General features: G+C 39.8%; 1 protein-coding gene across 8 annotated transcripts in view; it reads right to left on the bottom strand.

The window, feature by feature from the left end:
• SLC9B2 (solute carrier family 9 member B2) overlaps positions 1-18,353 on the bottom strand; it is a 60,695-nt gene that overhangs the window by 24,085 nt on the left and 18,257 nt on the right. For 4 of the 8 annotated variants that reach the window (XM_055296874.2, XM_055296870.2, XM_055296866.2 and 1 more), the window contains exons 4-7: positions 10,943-11,113; positions 4,278-4,420; positions 2,932-3,059; positions 1,092-1,267 (exon numbers count right to left, since the gene is read on the bottom strand). In XM_055296874.2, coding sequence (XP_055152849.1) covers positions 1,092-1,267; positions 2,932-3,059; positions 4,278-4,420; positions 10,943-11,113 — 618 coding nt within the window. The remainder of the gene's footprint in view (positions 1-1,091; positions 1,268-2,931; positions 3,060-4,277; positions 4,421-10,942; positions 11,114-18,353) is intronic. The other 4 variants (XM_055296872.2, XM_055296871.2, XM_055296875.2 and 1 more) reach the window with 2 other exon arrangements.

The following is an 18,353-nucleotide window of genomic DNA, read 5'->3' as shown; positions in this document are numbered from 1 at the left end:
ACAATTGTTTTAAAGGTATATACCAGGACAGTGGTATGAACATAAATTTGGATATGTGTAGTAGCATTAAAAATAGGAGTATGAATTTGACTTAATAGGTAGCAGAGCATCCTCAAAGGTTCTTGAACAAGAAAGTAATGTAATGAAAACAATGTTTTGAGAAAATCAATTTACCAGGGAATGGATGGAAGGCAGGCTCTGGAGCAATGAGACATGGTGGGATTCTAGGTAACAGGCATAAATCATACACAATCACAGAATGGGAAGATAACTATAGGGAGATAACGAGAATGTATAACCTGCCAAGAAGATGTGTTCCCACTACAGAATCTGAAGCTAAACTTAGATTACAATTATACTTTGTCTATCATATAATGTTGCAAATTTTATATCCCAATTTTGAACATAAGATTAAGAAATGAACTTAAACTTGTGCTGTACCACAGGATAATAAAAGTGTTGAACTGCTTTTGGCCTTTTGGCTAAGATCAAGCATACTATCTGTTCACATCAGTTTAATATAGGTGTTGAACAACAGTGGGAGAAAAAATAACTTAAGTTCTTCTTTTATTATACTTGAAACAAAATACCTCAATTTCAGACACTTACTAAGTATTAATAGGACATCCATTAAAATCATTGCTGTTATTACCCATAAAAAGCTGAAGAGGAGAGAAGAGAAATTTTTCTTATTTTAAAGGCATGCTGTTCCTTTCACTTGGACTGCTCTCTGTCATTTGTGCTCCTTGAAAAACCTACTTAACTTTTGTATGAAGTCTCCACACATCTTTTGTGTGAAGCCTGAACGTTCCTGGATCACTTCAAGCAGAAACTGTTCTTTAAATCTTTCTACCTTGTACCGCCCCCGCCGTACTGCACCTACTGCATGCTACTTGAGCAGTCCCTAGAGGGAGGAAGAGAGTAAAGATAGACAGCTTCTGGCCCCTCCTTAGGTACAGAACTCTTAGTGTTCTTTTGCCTATTTTTAATTTCCCTTAATCAATTATCAAGCAAATATGTCATGCTTAGAACATTTTAACCTACATCCCTACAGTGCAGGAGTAAAGCCTGTTGTGAACTGATTCGGTTACCTGTGGAAAAGGCTATGCCCAAGCATGTGTTGAAGCCAGTGATGGCCAGAATGTCATCGAAGCTGCCAGCTGCCATGAGCAAGGTTGGGACACCCTTCTCAACACCATAGCCTCCTCCCTGCAAAAGGAGCATTGAAGGCACCACAACAGCTGGAGATACAGCACCTAAAACAAAACTAGGCAGACAGCATTTTAAACATTTATGATAACATCTTACTTATTACTATTTTGAAATTATAATACCCTCCACTTTTTAGGGGTTATACTTGGACAACTACAGTCTTTCTTTTTTTTTTCTAAATTAAAAAAACAAACTTTAATAAGAATTGTTTTTGTTTTTTTTTTCTTTTTTTTTGTACTTTAAGTTTTAGGGTACATGTGCACAACGTCCAGGTTTGTTACATATGTATCCATGTGCCATGTTGGTGTGCTGCACCCATTAACTCGTCATTTAACATCAGGTATATCTCCTAATGCTATCCCTCCCCCTTCCCCCCACACCACAACAGGCCCCCGTGTGTGATGTTCCCCTTCCTGTGTCCATGTGTTCTCATTGTTCAATTCCCACCTATGAGTGAGAACATGCAGTGTTTGGTTTTTTGTCCTTGCGATAGTTTGCTGAGAATGATGGTTTCCAGCTTCATCCATGTCCCTACAAAGGACATGAACTCATCCTTTTTTATGGCTGCATAGTATTCCATGGTGTATACGTGCCACATTTTTTTAATCCAGTCTATCATTGACAACTACAGTCTTTCAAATGGCAGAGAAGCATGAATCCAGAAAAACATGTATGTATAAAACTTCTACAGAACACTGTTTTTCAAAATGTAGCCATAAACAACCTGCTTTGGACTACTTAGGTTGCCTAAAAAGATATATTTATTAGTGGTATAGAAGGCCTAATGAGGGTAGGCCCCAGAATGCTGGCTTTTTTAAACAAAAAAATTCACGTTATAAGGTTTGAAAAACAATGCATGGACTTTCTGATTTGGAACCCAGTGATGCTGGGCCTTCTATCAGGGCTTGCTATGTCAAATAAGGCAACAGATTAGAAGAAAATGATATGACAGTCACATTGATACCAGTAACAACAGCAGTGGTAACAGCGGAAAGCATTTTACAGATTTACTATGTACCAGACACCATTTTGAGCACTTTACACGTATTCACTAATTTAATCCTCACAACAACCCTATAAGATAGATATAATCTATCTTAATTTTATAATTGAGGAAACTGAGGCACAGAGAGATTAAATACTTGTTAAAGATCACGCACTGGAAAATCACAAGGCTGGGATTTGAATCCAGGGAGTAGAGTTCCAGAGTCTTAACCATGAGAAGAATTTCTTACTTCTTGCCTCTTATTAGCACTAAATTCTTACTAAGTCCTTTCTTATTTATTTACTTTGTGTGGCTCTTAACTGTTGGAAGTAAAGAACTGACAGTGGAAGGAAGAGACAGCAGAACTGCCAAGTCATAATAGTCTGGTGACAGGAGGAAAACAATAGTAGATGTTGATCACTGTTGCTGTGTTTATTATCCTTTGTGCAGACTTTAGGTGGTATCCAGTATCTCTTTAACAGGCATTGAATCAGGTGTAGGCAAAAGACCACGATTTCTTCAACAGTTTGAATAGTAGGTGCTAACTATAAGAGTTAGCGCCTATTAACACATAAACTATGTTTTGAAGTTAGAATATTTAGATTATGCTGTAACATCTATATTGCATTTTCTGATATCTATAAGAAAATTCTATTATGCATTCTCTTGTATGGAATCAGGGAAAGGCCTAAATGTCCCTACATATTTTCATATGACAAAGAAACAATCATTACCCCAGTATAAATCCCCATTGCCATGGTAAACCCAGCAGGTAATGGGCAAGAAGAGCAGATGTGCACGCCTCCACAATACAGGGACCCATGGACAGTCTTACACAAACGCCCTTTAACTTCTTCAGGGCCTGAAATAGAAAAGTAGACATCCTAATATAATCCTCTGAAGATGTGCAGAGAAGATGACCTTGAATGCTTTCTCTTCAGTATATGGACCATGTCTGGGTCATCATGAGTTTTCAAGGTAATGAGTTGTATTTAACAAACATTTTAGCACTCCAAGTGTTTTCAGACAGCTTATTTAGTCCTCACTGCAACCTTATAAGATAGGTAATACTATTATTATCCCCATTTTTTTAGATGTCCTCATCTGAAAAGGCAGAGGCTAAAGTCATTTGCCCAAGATCATGAAACTGGTGAGTGATGGGGCCAGGTCTGAACCCAGGCAGGCTGCTTTCAGCATCTGTGTTCATAATCTGTAGCTAATTTAACATTCTCATTAGTTTTATTTATAATTTGTGGTCCCAGAATGAGACTAAAGTGAAGAGCCTGAACCCCCAAGAAAATTCATTCTTGTATTCAAAAACATACATGAAAGAAAAGCATTAAAAAGGCATACTTGACCCTCATTTTATATATTAGGCAGTTTCCTGAGCTAGTATAGTTAACCCCGAACACTTGTATAGGGCTTTGCAAACCAAAAATATGTTGTTTCCTCCCCTGTGAGCATTATTTATAACCATGGTCTGTATCTATGTCAGAGAAAAGTGGGGCCTTTATTCTTGGTGCTGGCCCCATAGACAGACTCTACCTTTCTCCAAGAAATAGAATGAGACCGGCTGGGCACAGTGGCTCATGCCTGTAATCCCAGCACTTTGGGAGGTGGAAGCAGGCAGATCACCTGAGATCAGGAGTTTGAGACCAGCCTGGCCAACATGGCAAAACCCCGTCTCTACTAAAAATACAAAAATTAGCCAGGTGTGGTAGTGCATGTCTATAATCCCACCTACTTGGGAGGCTGAGGCAGGAGAATCACTTGAACCTGGGAGACGGAGGTTGCAGTGAGCTGAGATCAAGCCACTGTACTCCAGCCTGGGTGACAGAGTGAGACCCGTCTCAAAAAAAAAAAAAAAAAAAGGAAGAAAATGAGACCATCTTTTGAGTTATTGCAAAGCACAAGGTCTCACTTGCAAAACAATCCGCCATGAAATAAATTCTATTCTATTCTCAAGAATGTCATGCAAAGTGTCCACATCCATTTCCTAATGCTTAGTGATTCCATTAGATACTTGAAGCATTGAAGAAACAAAATTCCTATTTAATAATGAGAAATTTACACATCATACCTTTGAATCCAGACCAAGGCCAGCACGAACCAGGATGATAGACAGGGCTATGCTTCTCAAAGAGGAAGACCACTTGTGCTTGATCTGCACATTATCGTTGATGACTGGGATATTTCTGATGAGAAACCCTGCAAGCAGCATGCCTTGAACGAAGAAATCAAACATGTCTAGTTAGTTTTCAGATACAGAAAATATTTTTAGTACTTTAATTTTATAGAGACTACTATATAATCCCAGGAACCACTTCACTTATGCTTAGAAGAAATTAAGTTAAACTTTTAGTTTAACTTGGAAGAAATTAAGTTAAACTTTTAATTAAAAATTAGTATAATAAATCAGCTAAGAAAATACTTTAATGTACAGATAAAAAGATAGATTATAATAATTAATATTCCCAAAATAACTGAACTTAAAAGGGAGACAAGATGCAGCATTTGGATAGAGCGTATGATCAAATTCTAAATATAAAATGTTTTAATACAATGCCAGCTCAGTCAGCCCTTTGCGTGCAAACAGCCAACAGCCCCTGAAATTATTTGCTATGTCAGATTACTTGAAATATCAATAAATACTTATATGGATTCTGTTTTACCTTCAGATTAGATAATTTCACAAGAGACACATAATCTACTTTGCAAAGGTTTTAGATGTCAATTATGATGAAATGGACATTGCCCTGTCATGTCAGTTGGTAATTCTTCTTTCACTCGGTCATTCAACTGTACTGAATGCCTTCAGTAGTTTAGACACTGGAGTATGCATCACGCATATAATAATGGACTACATTTCAACAAGCTTTCAGCCTCTAGGGAACAAGACAAATGGACAAAACCAGTTTTATGAAAGCATGAGGGAGATATTACATGAGCTGAGGCAGGAAGGGGGATTTAGAGAAGGGGGAAGAGGATGAAGAAATGGCTGGGGGAGTTGAGAAGTTTCTGGAAAAGACAGTAGTTTATTCAAAGGTAAAAGAAAAAGTGACTCATTCTGGAAACTGCAAGTAGTTGAGTGTAACTGAGGAAGCTGAGTAGTTAGTGAGGGAATTCTGCCTTCACTGATACCACATGCCCACACAAAGGGAAAGGTTTCTGTGAGAGACTGTGAGCCTCTTCCCTCCATGCTTCTCCAGCAGTGCCCTCTTCTCACCTTGTCTCTATAAGCACCACACTTCAAACAACTAAATAAATTTACCGAAATTAGGTTATTTTGTGATGCAAGATGGGAGAAGAGAGACAACCTGCTGCATATGAAAGCATCACTCCAGGTGTCTCTCATCACTGCCATTTATCTTCGGGAAAGACTCTAAGTTCTGAATGCTGTGGCGACGGTCTTTCTGGAATGTTTATTGGGCAACAATATGAACAAGCTTGGAAGAAATAATGATGAGTTATATATGCACTTGGTAAAATTAAGACATTGCTGACAAAATGTAAAGTGACAAGTGCATACTGGGTTTTTTCCCATTTAATAATATATCCTGGACATTTTCCCACTGAAGCACATATATATTTGCTTTATTCTCTTTTAATAGCTGGAATAGTATCTCACTGTTTGGAAGTTCCATAATTTTTGGACTACTAATAATAGATTTTAAGAAACTTTTCAGGTTTTTCATTATAAACAGTGCTGAAATGAACACAATTCATACATCAAGTATTTAATTGCCTGCTACATGCTAGCCCTGTATGAGATCCTAGTAACAAAGAGGTGAGCTAGACCAGCAGTCCCCAGCCTTTTTGGCACCAGAGACCAGTGTAGTGGAAGACGATTTTTCCACGGATGGCAGGGGGAATGGTTTCAGGATGAAGCTTTCCACCTCAGATCATCAGGCATTAATTAGATTCTCATAAGGAGCACACAACCTAGATTCCTTGCATGTGCAGTTCACAACAGAGCTCATGCTCCTATGAGAATCTAATGTCGCTGCTGATCTGACAAGAGGAGAGCTCAGGCAGTAATGCTCGCTCACCTCCTGCCATGGCCCAGGGCTTGGGCACCCCTGAGCTAGACTAATGTGGTCCTTGTCCATATGGAGCTTATATATTTGTAGGTTTACATTAACTATATTCATATTATAATTTCTAGCAGTGGAAATGTTAGGCCCTATGGTATAGGTATATATCATTTTTATATATATTGATGGCTTACCAGCCAAAAATACTGCACTAATGCTTACATTCCATTATCATGACAATAGCTCTTTAATGAAATTTAAAATGTGTGTCTAAGCCACTCCTAAATTAATTACGGCATTCAATGACCTGAAATCAAATGGAATATCCTAAGAAGAACTCAAAACTATGTTAAGAGGGTTTTTGGTTTTGGGGGATATGAAGGGGCATTTTTTTTTTTTTTTTTGAGACAGGGTCTTGATATGTTGCCCAGGTTGGTCTTAAACTCCTGGGCTCAAGCGATTCACCCACCTTAGACTCCCAAGTTGCTGGGATTACAGGCATGAGCCACTGCTCTCTCTTGGCCTGAGAGGGCATTTTTCATTCCTGAAATGAACGTGATAGCAGCTTCCCTGGGACACTGTTTCCTTTGCTAGTGGTCTGGTTGATGTAATATGACCACCTGATTTTGATTTGGCACGTGTCCCCACTCTTGCCTCTAGGGCCTCCCCTGGTCATGGAGGAAAGAACATTTTCCTGGATAGAGAAGTGTTGTTCTCTTAAAATTTTGTATTACGAAAATTATCAACACATGGCTAATCTCATTTCATCTACTCCCAAGTTTTTTTTTTTTTTTATAATTTGTGTTACGGAAATTTTTTCAATAATGATTTTTCTTCTCTTCCAAAGGGAAGCCGTTTTCAAATTCATTTCAGGAATCAAAAATGCTCACTCATACGCTGTCCCTGGCAATCACTTCAATTAAACTCTTAAAAATATAGAACAGGAAACCATCACATATATTTTGTCTTAATAAGTTTCCTTTATGGATTCAGATAATGCTTCAGTTTTGGATACTGGCCTTAATATAATAAAAACCAGTAAACTTTCTTCCTCTATGCAAGTATACAACTATAAAAAAGAATCGTGAAATATGTATGTAATTTTTGAGAATGATTTCAGTTACCTTAGGAGATTTCATTTTATCACAAATCCCAAGACTTTACATCTTTTTGGAACATGGTATATTTTGTTTTTGCAATAGGCATGGAGTGAAAAAAAGACAAATGGGGTGTAATGGGCATTTTCATGTGTCTAGAACAACAGTCTTCAACATAGGTTGCATATTAGAATCATCTAGAGAGCTTTTTAAAACTTCTGATGTCCAGGCCATATTCCATTTCAATTAATTCAGAATCTCTGGGGTAAGACCTAGGCATCAGCTTTTTTTTTTCTGAGACGGAGTCTCACTCTGTCGCCAGGCTGGAGTGCAGTGGGGCGATTTCGGCTCACTGCAACCTCTGCCTCCTGGGTTCAGCAATTCTCCTGCCTCAGCCTCTTGAGTAGCTGGGGCTACAGGTGCGTGCCAACCATGCCTGGCTAATTTTTTGTATTTTTAGTAGAGACGGGGTTTCACCATGTTGGGCAGGATAATCTTGATCTCCTGACCTCATGATCTGCCCGCCTTGGCCTCCCAAACCATCAGCTTTTTAAAGACAGGTGATTCCTGGCCTGGCATGGTGTCTCACACCTGTAATCCCAGCACTTTCGGAGGCCAAGATACGAGGATTGCTTGAGCCCAGGAGTTCAAGACCTGCCTGAGCAATAAAGTGAGACCCCCCTCTCTACAAAAATAAAAAAGGTGTAGGTACATGTGCCAGTAGTCCCAGCTGCTGGGAAGGCTGAGGCGGGAAGATTGTTTGAGCCCAGGAGGTTGAGGATGCAGTGAGCCATGATTGTGCAACTGCGCTCCACCCTGGGCGAATGAGACCCTGTCTCAAAAACAGCAAAACAAAACAAAACAAAACAACCAACGAGAGATTCATATGTGCAGCCAAGTTCTAGAATGAATGATCTTGCTACATAAAATGTGATCTTGAGCTTAGAAATGCAGAATCTCAGGCCATGAAGACCTATTTAATTAGAATTTGTATTTTAACAAATTCCAAGGTCATCCTCTGTACAATGAAGTTTGAGAGTCACTGATTTTGATGCAAGGGTCAGCAAAAATGTTCTGTAAAGGGCCAATGAATATCTTAGGCGTTGTGGGCTATAAAATCTCTGTTACAACTTCACAACTCTGCCAGTATAATGTGAAGCAGACATAGACAATATGTAAATGAATAAACGTGGGTGGGTTCCAATTAATGTTAATTTATGAAGAGAAGTAGTCTGCCAACCCTTTATCCTAGCATATAGGCACATTTAGAAACAATTCATTTTAACAACAATTCAATTAATAACTTCAGAGAACAAAAAGCATCCATGAGAAATAATATGAGTTAATTGGACTATCTTTAGTTTTACCTAAAATTAGAAATACATTGAGAAATGCGGCATAGTAAGAGATAAATAATTCTACTTCTTTTTATATTTAACTTTAACTACTGACCACAAGTTCAAAAGCAGATAATTTTGGTGTATGTTAGCGAATCCTGATTGTTCTCACTCATACAGCTAACAGAAAAAAAAACTGTTTAGGAAATATGTGCAAATATATATGTATATATGAAAGGTAGGTGGTTTTTTACTAAAACTGAGTGATTAATAAATCTGTTAGAAATGAACACAAAATGCCTCTGTGGTAAACAAATTTTATAATGCAGAATTCTTTTTTTTTTTTTTTTTTTGAGGCAGAGTCTCGCTCTGTCCCCCAGGTTGGAGTGCAGTGGCGCGATCTCGGCTCACTGCATGCTCCACCTCCTGGGTTCAGGCCATTCTCCTGCCTCAGCCTCCCCAATAGCTGAGACTACAGGTGCCCACCACCACGCCCGACTAATTTTTTTGTATTTTTAGTAGAGACGGGATTTCACCATGTTAGCCAGGATGGTCTCGATCTCCTGACCTCGTGATCCACCCGCCTCAGCCTCCTAAAGTGCTGGGATTACAGGCGTGAGCCACCGCACCTGGCCTATAATGCAGAATTCTTTGAAGAAACCTTAAAGGTATCACACCTAGTTTTAAGACTAATTTGTGTATGTGTCTTGTTTGGGCAGTTCTCATTGCCTCTGGAAGAGTATTTTCAGCTATATCTTTAAGAATCATGGTATTTTATTTCATTTTTATCTTTTTTGAGATGGAGTCTCACTCTTGTCACCCAGGCTAGAGTGCAGCGGTGCAATCTTGGCTCACTGCAACCTCCACCTCCCAGGTTTAAGTGATTCTCCTGCCTCAGCCTCCCAAGTAGCTGGGATTACAGGCACCCGCCACCATGCCCAGCTAATTTTTTTATTTTTAGTAGAGATGGAGTTTCACCATGTTGGCCAGGCTGGTCTTGAACTCCTGACCTCAGGTGATCCGCCTGCCTTGGCCTCCCAAAGTGCTGGGATTATAGGTGTGAGCCACCATGCTCGGCCAATATTAGATTTTAAATATACCCAATGGTGTGCTGGTAAATGCTTAACAAATGGCTTGCCAAAAAAGTATGCATTTTATATAGGCACATACATTATTAAATTTTACTGATATAAAGGATGTGCAGCACACAGTTTACAAATATACAACCATCTTCACTGTAAATTCTATATAGCCAATTTATTCTCACAGAATGTTTTCACTGCTGTTTGTCAAACTTCTGTGTCCATAACCAACTGTGGTTGCAGTTCTACCAAGATTTGACAGAATCAGACTACAAATAAATGGTTGCATACTATCCGATTCAGCAGAGAAGTCACATATCATGAATGAGCAAGTGCAGTGTCACCATGAATGTTGGCTGATATTTTCCCTTATATTAATAAGATGAAAATGAAACAATAAAAAAAGTCAGAACTTCACTCTGTCAATGACATAAGTGACTTATACTATGACAAACTTTGATTTGTAGCATTTGCTGATTTTTTTTTTTTGTTACAGTTACTTCTACCATGGCCGATTTTAAGCTACAACATGATGTCACTGAAAGTGGAGTTGGGAAGAGGTGGCAGTGGCACACCATTATGTAGTATTTCCATAATCTCAAGAGCATAGGTGAGGGGAAACAGAGTAAAACATTAGGAAGTCTTCAGTGTTGAGCACTGAATGCTTGTTTTTAATGTCAGTTATTTAATTTTAAGTATATATATATATACACACACATATTTTGAGACAAAGTCTCGTTCTGTTGCCCAGATTGGAGTGTAATGGTGCAATCATGGCAGCCTCGACCTCCCGGGTTCAATCAATCCTCCCACCTCAGCCTCCTGATTAGCTAGGACTACAGGTGCACGTCACCATGCCCGGCTAATTTTTGTATTTTTTTGTAGAGACAGGGTTTCACCATGTTTGCCCTGGCTGGTCTCGAACTCCAGAGCTCAAGCAATCTGCCTACCTTGGCCTCCCAAAGCGCTGGGATTACAGGTGTGAGCCACAGCACCCGGGCCAGGATAATTTAATTTTTTAAGTTGCCATGTTTAACAACTGGATCACAGGACTCCTCAAAATTTAACAACTGGCTTTTGGCTCCAGCATGGCAAATACAGAAATATTTTATTACTTTATTTCCCAAAGCTTTCCAAACTATTATCTTAAAAATATGGTTTACTCATGATAAAACAGGAAACATTTAGCACTTACCAAGAAGAGAAGGCAGTGGAGGCAATGTAGGTAACTTAATAAGCCGCAAAAGTTTACCTCCAATGATGGCACAATAGAATAGGATTACAATTCCAAATAGGTTTCCTCCAGGAAGACATTCACTGCCAGTAATTGACCAAACTACAGCCCACAGAAGAACAATGACGGTAACTGAAATAAACCAGGAATACTAGTTACTATCAATAAGTGGTCACATGGAGGTTTTGACAAAATCTAAAGTAATTTGTAAAAATAAATACTGAATGAAAATGCAAATATTTATAATCATGTTTCTGTAAAGAGTATCAGTAAGATGAACAACTGGGTAACTGCCAACATCTTAAGAAATCAGATATTACCAGTACTTTTGAATCTGCCTATGTGCCCCTCCCCATCCATCTCCCTTTATACTGCCAGAAGGAACCATTATTTTGACTTTTTTCACCATACTCTTTTTTCTTTATAATTTTAACACAAATATATTATTTAGTTCTGTCTTGAATTAGACATTATTGTTTCTTTTTTTATAGTCAGTATTTGTTTAGAATTACCTACTAAGGTACCTTTTTTGAAATCATCATTCATTATGGCATCTCAAACTTTTCTTTTTTTTTTTGTTCTGAAACAGGGTCTACCTCTGTAGCCCAGGCTGGAGTGCAGTAGCACAATCATGGCTCACTACAGCCTCAACCTCCCAGGCTCAAGTGATCCTCCTGCCTCAGCCTCTCACGTAGCTGGGACTACAGGTGTGTACCACCATGCCTGGTTAATTTCTTAAAAAGTTTTTAGTGGAGACAGGGTTTCATCATGTTACCCAGACTGGTCTCAAAGTCTTGAGCTCAAGTGATCCTCCTGTCTCAGCCTTCCAAAGTGCTGAGATTACTGGTGTGAACATCCAGCCTCAAATTTTTCATCGGGACAATTATCCTGCTGCCTAAAGCATTTCCTTTAGGAAAAGCATTTCTATAAGAATGTGAAATAGGCCAGGCATGGTGGTTTATGCCTGTCCCATCACTTTAGGAGGTCAAGGCAGGAGGATTGCTCGAGCTCAGGAGTTCGAAACCAGCCTGAGCAACATAGTGAGACCTTGTCTCTACTAAATATAAAATATAAAAATTAGCTGGGTATGGTGGTGGGCATCTGCAATCCCAGCTACTCGGGAAGCTGAGGCAGGAGGATCCCTTGAGCCCAGAAGTTTGAGGATGCAGTGAGCTACGACTGCACCACTGCACTCCAGCCTGCGTTACACAGCGATACCGTGCCAAAAAAAAAAAAAAAAAAGTGAAATGTTTCCGTTTGAAAACTTGTGTTTTACAAAACTGTACACTAAAAATTGAAAAGTTTATGGGAAAAGAGAGTTGGGGCAGAGTACTCAAAACTGGTGACCAAAGCACTAAGAAAAACCAAAACAATCCTAATAAGAGTCTTAGCACAGATGAATCTACACACTGACATTTGTGTCCCACACAGGCAGTCTGTTCTTTACAGACTTAAACCTGGCCTCACATTTCCTACTTCAAGATGGAAATTCTTGAGGGTATTTTCTTTAAACAGAGAGCAGTTCCATCAAAATCTGATCCATATTTTAGCCCTCTGCCTCAATACAATAAATTTCAACAAAAGGAAAAGCGTTGGCAGCTTCTTTATCTCAGCTTATACTCTCAGCCGCTTCATCCACATGTATTTTATTAGATAGCTTAATGTTGTGGAATGTTTGAGTCCTTGAAGCCCCTAAACCAGCTACTAATTGTATGAAAAGTCAGCACTTCCACAGGGGTTTCATCCTTTAAAAGGTCCTCATGCAGGAAAGGCTTTATCTTTAATTGTAAGAAAGCATATATTTGGTCTTTTCTTCCCCAGTTCACTTTGCCTTCTCTTGCTATTGCTTGACGACACAAAATATTATGGGCCAGGAAAAATTATACACAAAACTGCAAATTCCATACACTCTAACAAAATTCTATTTACCATTGCATATGAGCTAATTCATGATACAGAAACACTCTGTATCACAGCGTGCTGTATTTCTCAGGAGGATCTGTTGTAGTAAATTCTTAGTTTTATCGTCTGGAATTATCTTTATTCTCATTCTTAAAAGATAGTTTTTCTACATATACCTCAGTTTTATGTTAAATTCTAGGTTGAGTGTTATTGTCTCTCCGTTCCTTGAAAATACTATTCCTTGGTTTTCTGGTTTTGAAGAGCCTGATTTCAGCTTTTTGAAGGAATTCTTTTTCCTTGTTTTCAACATCTTCTCTTTTTCTTTGGTTTTCCTTTCAGTATGATGTGTTTAGGTGTGACTTCCTTTTGTTTTGCTTAAGATTTATGTTTTTTAAAAAAAACTAGTTCCGGAAAATTCTTAGCCTTTATTTCTTCAAAGATTTCCTCTTCCCCATTCTCTTTTACCATGTTGCTAACCCTAGTTTTCGTATCTTTCATCTTTGTGTGTACTGCATTCTAGATAATCTCTTCACATTTATTTGCCAGTTCACCATTTTTTTCACTTAATCTGTTGCCTAATTTGTCCATTGAGTTTTTAATTTCAATTACTATCCTATATCTTTCATTTCTAGAAGTTCAAGTTCCAATCTATTGGTTCTTCTTCAAATCTATTCATTTTTAAAAGTTACTTGTTTTGTGCTCATGTTTTCTAATTCTTAACTTCTTTATATATATAAATGTCTCATATTCTGTTTTCTGATAATGTACATTTTTGAAATCTGTTTTTTTGTTTCCTGCTGCATGTTGTGTTTCTTTTTTTTTTTTTTTTAGTTTTTTTTGCAATAGTGAGCTCTCCCTTGGAACTTTGTCTAAAACTAAACTTTTTAGTTTGTCTTTTGCAACAGTGAGCTCTCCCTTGGAACTTTGTCCAACTTTGTTGAAGCCTTACGTTGAATGAGTTTTCCCAGATGGGAAATCAATTTACTTCTACCATGTACTTAAAAGCTTCCCATCCGAGACCACCTGAAAATGTTTTTTGAAAATAGATATATTTTCAAATTGAATTTTTTCTGTGCAATTGGAGACAAATCAGGATGAAGTTAAACATTTTTATTGGAGACCCCATACCTGCCCCAGCCAGCAACTACCGTTTAGACAGGTTTAGTCACAGGCCCCATCTGCAGAACAGGTTTACATCAAATTTGGCATCACACTGGGTTTCAACTTTATGTGGGTGAAGGAGAATGCTTTTTCCTGTTAGACTTCTCCCAACCTGGGCAGGCTCTAGCTTAGCCTTCTGTGCTCGCAGCGCTCTCAAAATCAATCTGAAGTTTCCTGAGGTGGATCTAGAACTAGAAATACCATTTGACCCAGCCATCCCATTACTGGGTATATACCCAAAGGATTATAAAACATGCTGCTATAAAGACACATGCACACGTACGTTTATTGCGGCACTATTCACAATAGCAAAGACTTGGAACCAACCCAAATGTCCAACAATGATAGACTGGATTAAGAAAATGTGGCACATATACACCATGGAATACTATGCAGCCATAAAAAATGATGAGTTCATGTCCTTTGTAGGGACATGGATGAAGCTGGAAACCATCATTCTCAGCAAACTATCGCAAGGACAAAAAACCAAACACTGCATATTCTCACTCATAGGTGGGAATTGAACAATGAGAACACATGGACACAGGAAGGGGAACATCACACACCGGGGCCTGTTGTGGGGTGGCGGGAGGAGGGAGGGATAGCATTAGGAGATAAACCTGATGTTAAATGACGAGTTAATGGGTGCAGTACACCAACATGGCACATGGATACATATGTAACAAACCTGGACATTGTGCACACATACCCTAAAACTTAAAGTATAATAATAATAATAATAATAAAAAAAGTTCCCTGAGGTTTGGTAGAAACCTCCAGGGTGGGGCCACCTTGAATGCTTACTGACCTCTGCTACTTACACTTTGGCTTTGGTGTCTGATGATTCCTTGTTTTCTTGCCAGATCATTTCAAAAGACTTAAAATATTTTTTCAGATGATGTCCTTGGTTTGTGACAAGATTGTTCATTGAGTCTTGTCTACCATACTGCCAGAGACTGAATTCAATGTCCCTTTTTCTAAACCCTCACAGAATTGTTCCAGATTTTCTAGGCTTATGACACTACTGCAGTGGAATACCTAAGGGACTTTCAGTATTTTCCAATTAGCTACAAGGGTTGAAATTTCTATGCGATATCAGAGGTAGAATGGGAAAGCAGGATTTGCCAGCTATTATACTAAATTATACTTTATCATAGCATAAACCCAAGCTAATATTAAATTCAGCAAGGTAGAATTAAGTGTTTTCTCTTTTCGGCTGGGCACAGTGGCTCACGCCTGTAATCCCAGCACTTTGGGAGGCCGAGGCAGGCGGATCACGAGGTCAGGAGTTCGAGACCAGCCTGACCGACACGGTGAAACTCTGTCTCTAGTAAATACAAAAATTAGCCGGGCATGGTGGCACGTGCCTGTAATCCCAGCTATTCAGGAGGCTGAAGAAGGAGAATCACTTGAACCCAGGAGGTGGAGCTTGCAGTGAGCCGAGATTGAGCCATTGCACTCCAGCCTGGGCAACAGAGCGAGACTCCATCTCAAAAAAAAAAAAAAAAAGAGATTTTTCTACTTCAAGACTATTAAAAAAGTCTCTAACTCTCTTTCCCTGTGCTTTACTTGAAATACGGTTGTAAATACGTAGCAAATGGTATGTCTATAAGGTTTCTCTAAATCATGTTTAAATCAGTTAACAATTTACTTCTCATTTACGATTATGGAAAACCACAAATTTTCACATGTAAGATTTCCTTTTTTTATTTTTATTTTTTGAGACAATTTCACTCTTGTCACCCAGGCTGCAGTGCAATGGCACAATCTCAGCTCACTGCAACCTCTGCCTCCTGGGTTCAAGTGATTCTCTTGTCTCAGCCTCCTAAGTAGCTGCAATTACAGGCACCAGCCACCATGCATGGCAAATTTTTTGTATTTTTAGTGGAGATGAGGTTTCACTATGTTGGCCAGGCTGGTCTTGAACTCCTGACCTCGTGATCCACCTGCCTTGGCCTCCCAAAGTGCTGGGATTACAGGCATGAGCCACTGCACCCAGCCTACTTTTTAAGAAGAATACTGATATATACTGCATAGGCACAGGAAAAAATATAGGACAAAAGTTGCCTTGTAAACCTCTGGAACAGAAGAACAGAAAAATAAGCAATGAGATGTTTATCTACCATGAACCTCATTTTTCAGGCTGCTTTATGAACGATTATACATTTTTTAAAAAGTGTCCCAAAATTACATTATTCATTTTTACTCTTTCCTTATGTCAGTCCATATCTGTTTCATTGTAAACGTTTTAACTATAAGTAGGCCACATTTTGAATAATAAAAGTTTAAAAAAATAATAAAAAGAACAGAAAAGGTATTCAATTGAGACAAGGGGTGGAGCCAAGATGGCCGAATAGGAACAGCTCCGGTCTCCAGCTCCCAGCCCCAGCGACACAGAAGACGGGTGATTTCTGCATTTCTGCTTGAGGTACCGGTTTCATCTCACTAGGGAGTGCCTAACAGTGGGTTCAGGACAGTCGGTGAAGCGCACTGTGCGCGAGCCGAAGCAGGGCGAGGCATTGCCTCACTCGGGAAGCGCAAGGGGTCAGGGAGTTCCCTTTCCTAGTCAAAGAAAGGGGAACCAGATGGCACCTGGAATATCGGGTCAGTCCCGTCCTAATACTGCGCTTTTCCAACGGGCCTGGAAAACGGCACACTGGGAGATTGTGTCCCGCACCTGGCTCAGAGGGTGCTATGCCCACAGAGTCTTGCTGATTGCTAGCACAGCAGTCTGAGATCACGCTGCAAGGCGGCAACGAGGCTGGGGGAGGGGCGCCCGCCATTGCCCAGGCTTGCTTAGGTAAACAAAGCAGCCAGGAAGCTCGAACTGGGTGGAGCCCACCACAGCTCAGGGAGGCCTGCCTGCCTCTGTAGGCTCCACCTCTGGGGGCAGGGCACAGACAACCAAAAACTCAGCGAGAACCTCCACAGCCTTAAATGTCCCTGTCTGACTGACAGCTTTGAAGAGAGTAGTGGTTGTCCCAGCACGCAGCTGGAGATCTGAGAACGGACAGACTGCCTCCTAAAGTGGGTCCCTCACCCCTGAGCAGCCTAACTGGGAGGCACCCCCCCAGTAGGGACAGACTGACACCTCATTCAACCGGGTACTCCTCTGAGACAAAACTTTCAGAGCAACTATCAGACAGCTGAATTTGTGGTCTCACGAAAATCCGCTGTTCTGCAGCCACCGGTGTTGACACCCAGCCAAACAGGGTCTGGAGTGGACCTCTAGTAAACTCCAACAGACCTGCAGCTGAGGGTCTTGTCTCATAGAAGGAAAATTAACAAACAGAAAGGACATCCACACCAAAAACCCATCTGTACATCACCATCGAAGACAAAAAGTAGACAAAACCACAAAGATGGGGAAAAAACAGAGCAAAAAAACTGGAAACTCTAAAAAACAGAGCACCTCTCCTCCTCCAAAGGAACGCAGTTCCTCACCAGCAACGGAACAAAGCTGGATGGAGGATGACTTTGATGAGTTGAGAGAAGAAGGCTTCAGACGATCAAACTACTCAGAGCTACGAGAGGAAATTCAAAACAATAGCAAAGAAGTTAAAAACTTTGAAAAAAAATTAGAAGAATGGATAACTAGAATAACCAATGGAGAGAAGGGCTTAAAGGAGATGATGGAGCTGAAAGCCAAGTTTCGAGAACTACGCGAAGAATGCAGAAGCCTCAGTAGCAGATGCGATCAACTGGAAGAAAGGGTATCGCTGATGGAAGATGAAATGAATGAAATGAAGAGAGAAGGGAAGTTTAGAGAAAAAAGAATAAAAAGAAATGAACAAAGCCTCCAAGAAATTTGGGACTATGTGAAAAGACCAAACCTACGTCTGATTGGTGTACCTGAAAATGATGGGGAGAATGGAACCAAGTTGGAAAACACTCTGCAAGATATTATCCAGGAGAACTTCCCCAATCTAGCAAGGCAGGCCAGCATTCAGATTCAGGAAATACAGAGAACGCCACAAAGATACTCCTCGAGAAGGGCAACTCCAAGACACATAATTGTCAGATTCACCAAAGTTGAAATGAAGGAAAAAATGTTAAGGGCAGCCAGAGAGAAAGGTTGGGTTACCCACAAAGGGAAGCCCATCAGACTAACAGCTGATCTCTCAGCAGAAACTCTACAAGCCAGAAGAGAGTGGGGGCCGATATTCAACATTCTTAAAGAAAAGAATTTTCAACCCAGAATTTCCTATCCTGCCAAACTAAGCTTCATAAGTGAAGGAGAAATAAAATACTTTACAGACAAGCAAACGCTGAGTGATTTTGTCACCACCAGGCCTGCCCTAAAAGAGCT

Source organism: Symphalangus syndactylus, chromosome 10, assembly GCF_028878055.3.
Source record: "Symphalangus syndactylus isolate Jambi chromosome 10, NHGRI_mSymSyn1-v2.1_pri, whole genome shotgun sequence".
Lineage (NCBI taxonomy): Eukaryota > Metazoa > Chordata > Mammalia > Primates > Hylobatidae > Symphalangus > Symphalangus syndactylus.
This window is presented reverse-complemented; position numbering and strand designations above follow the sequence as displayed.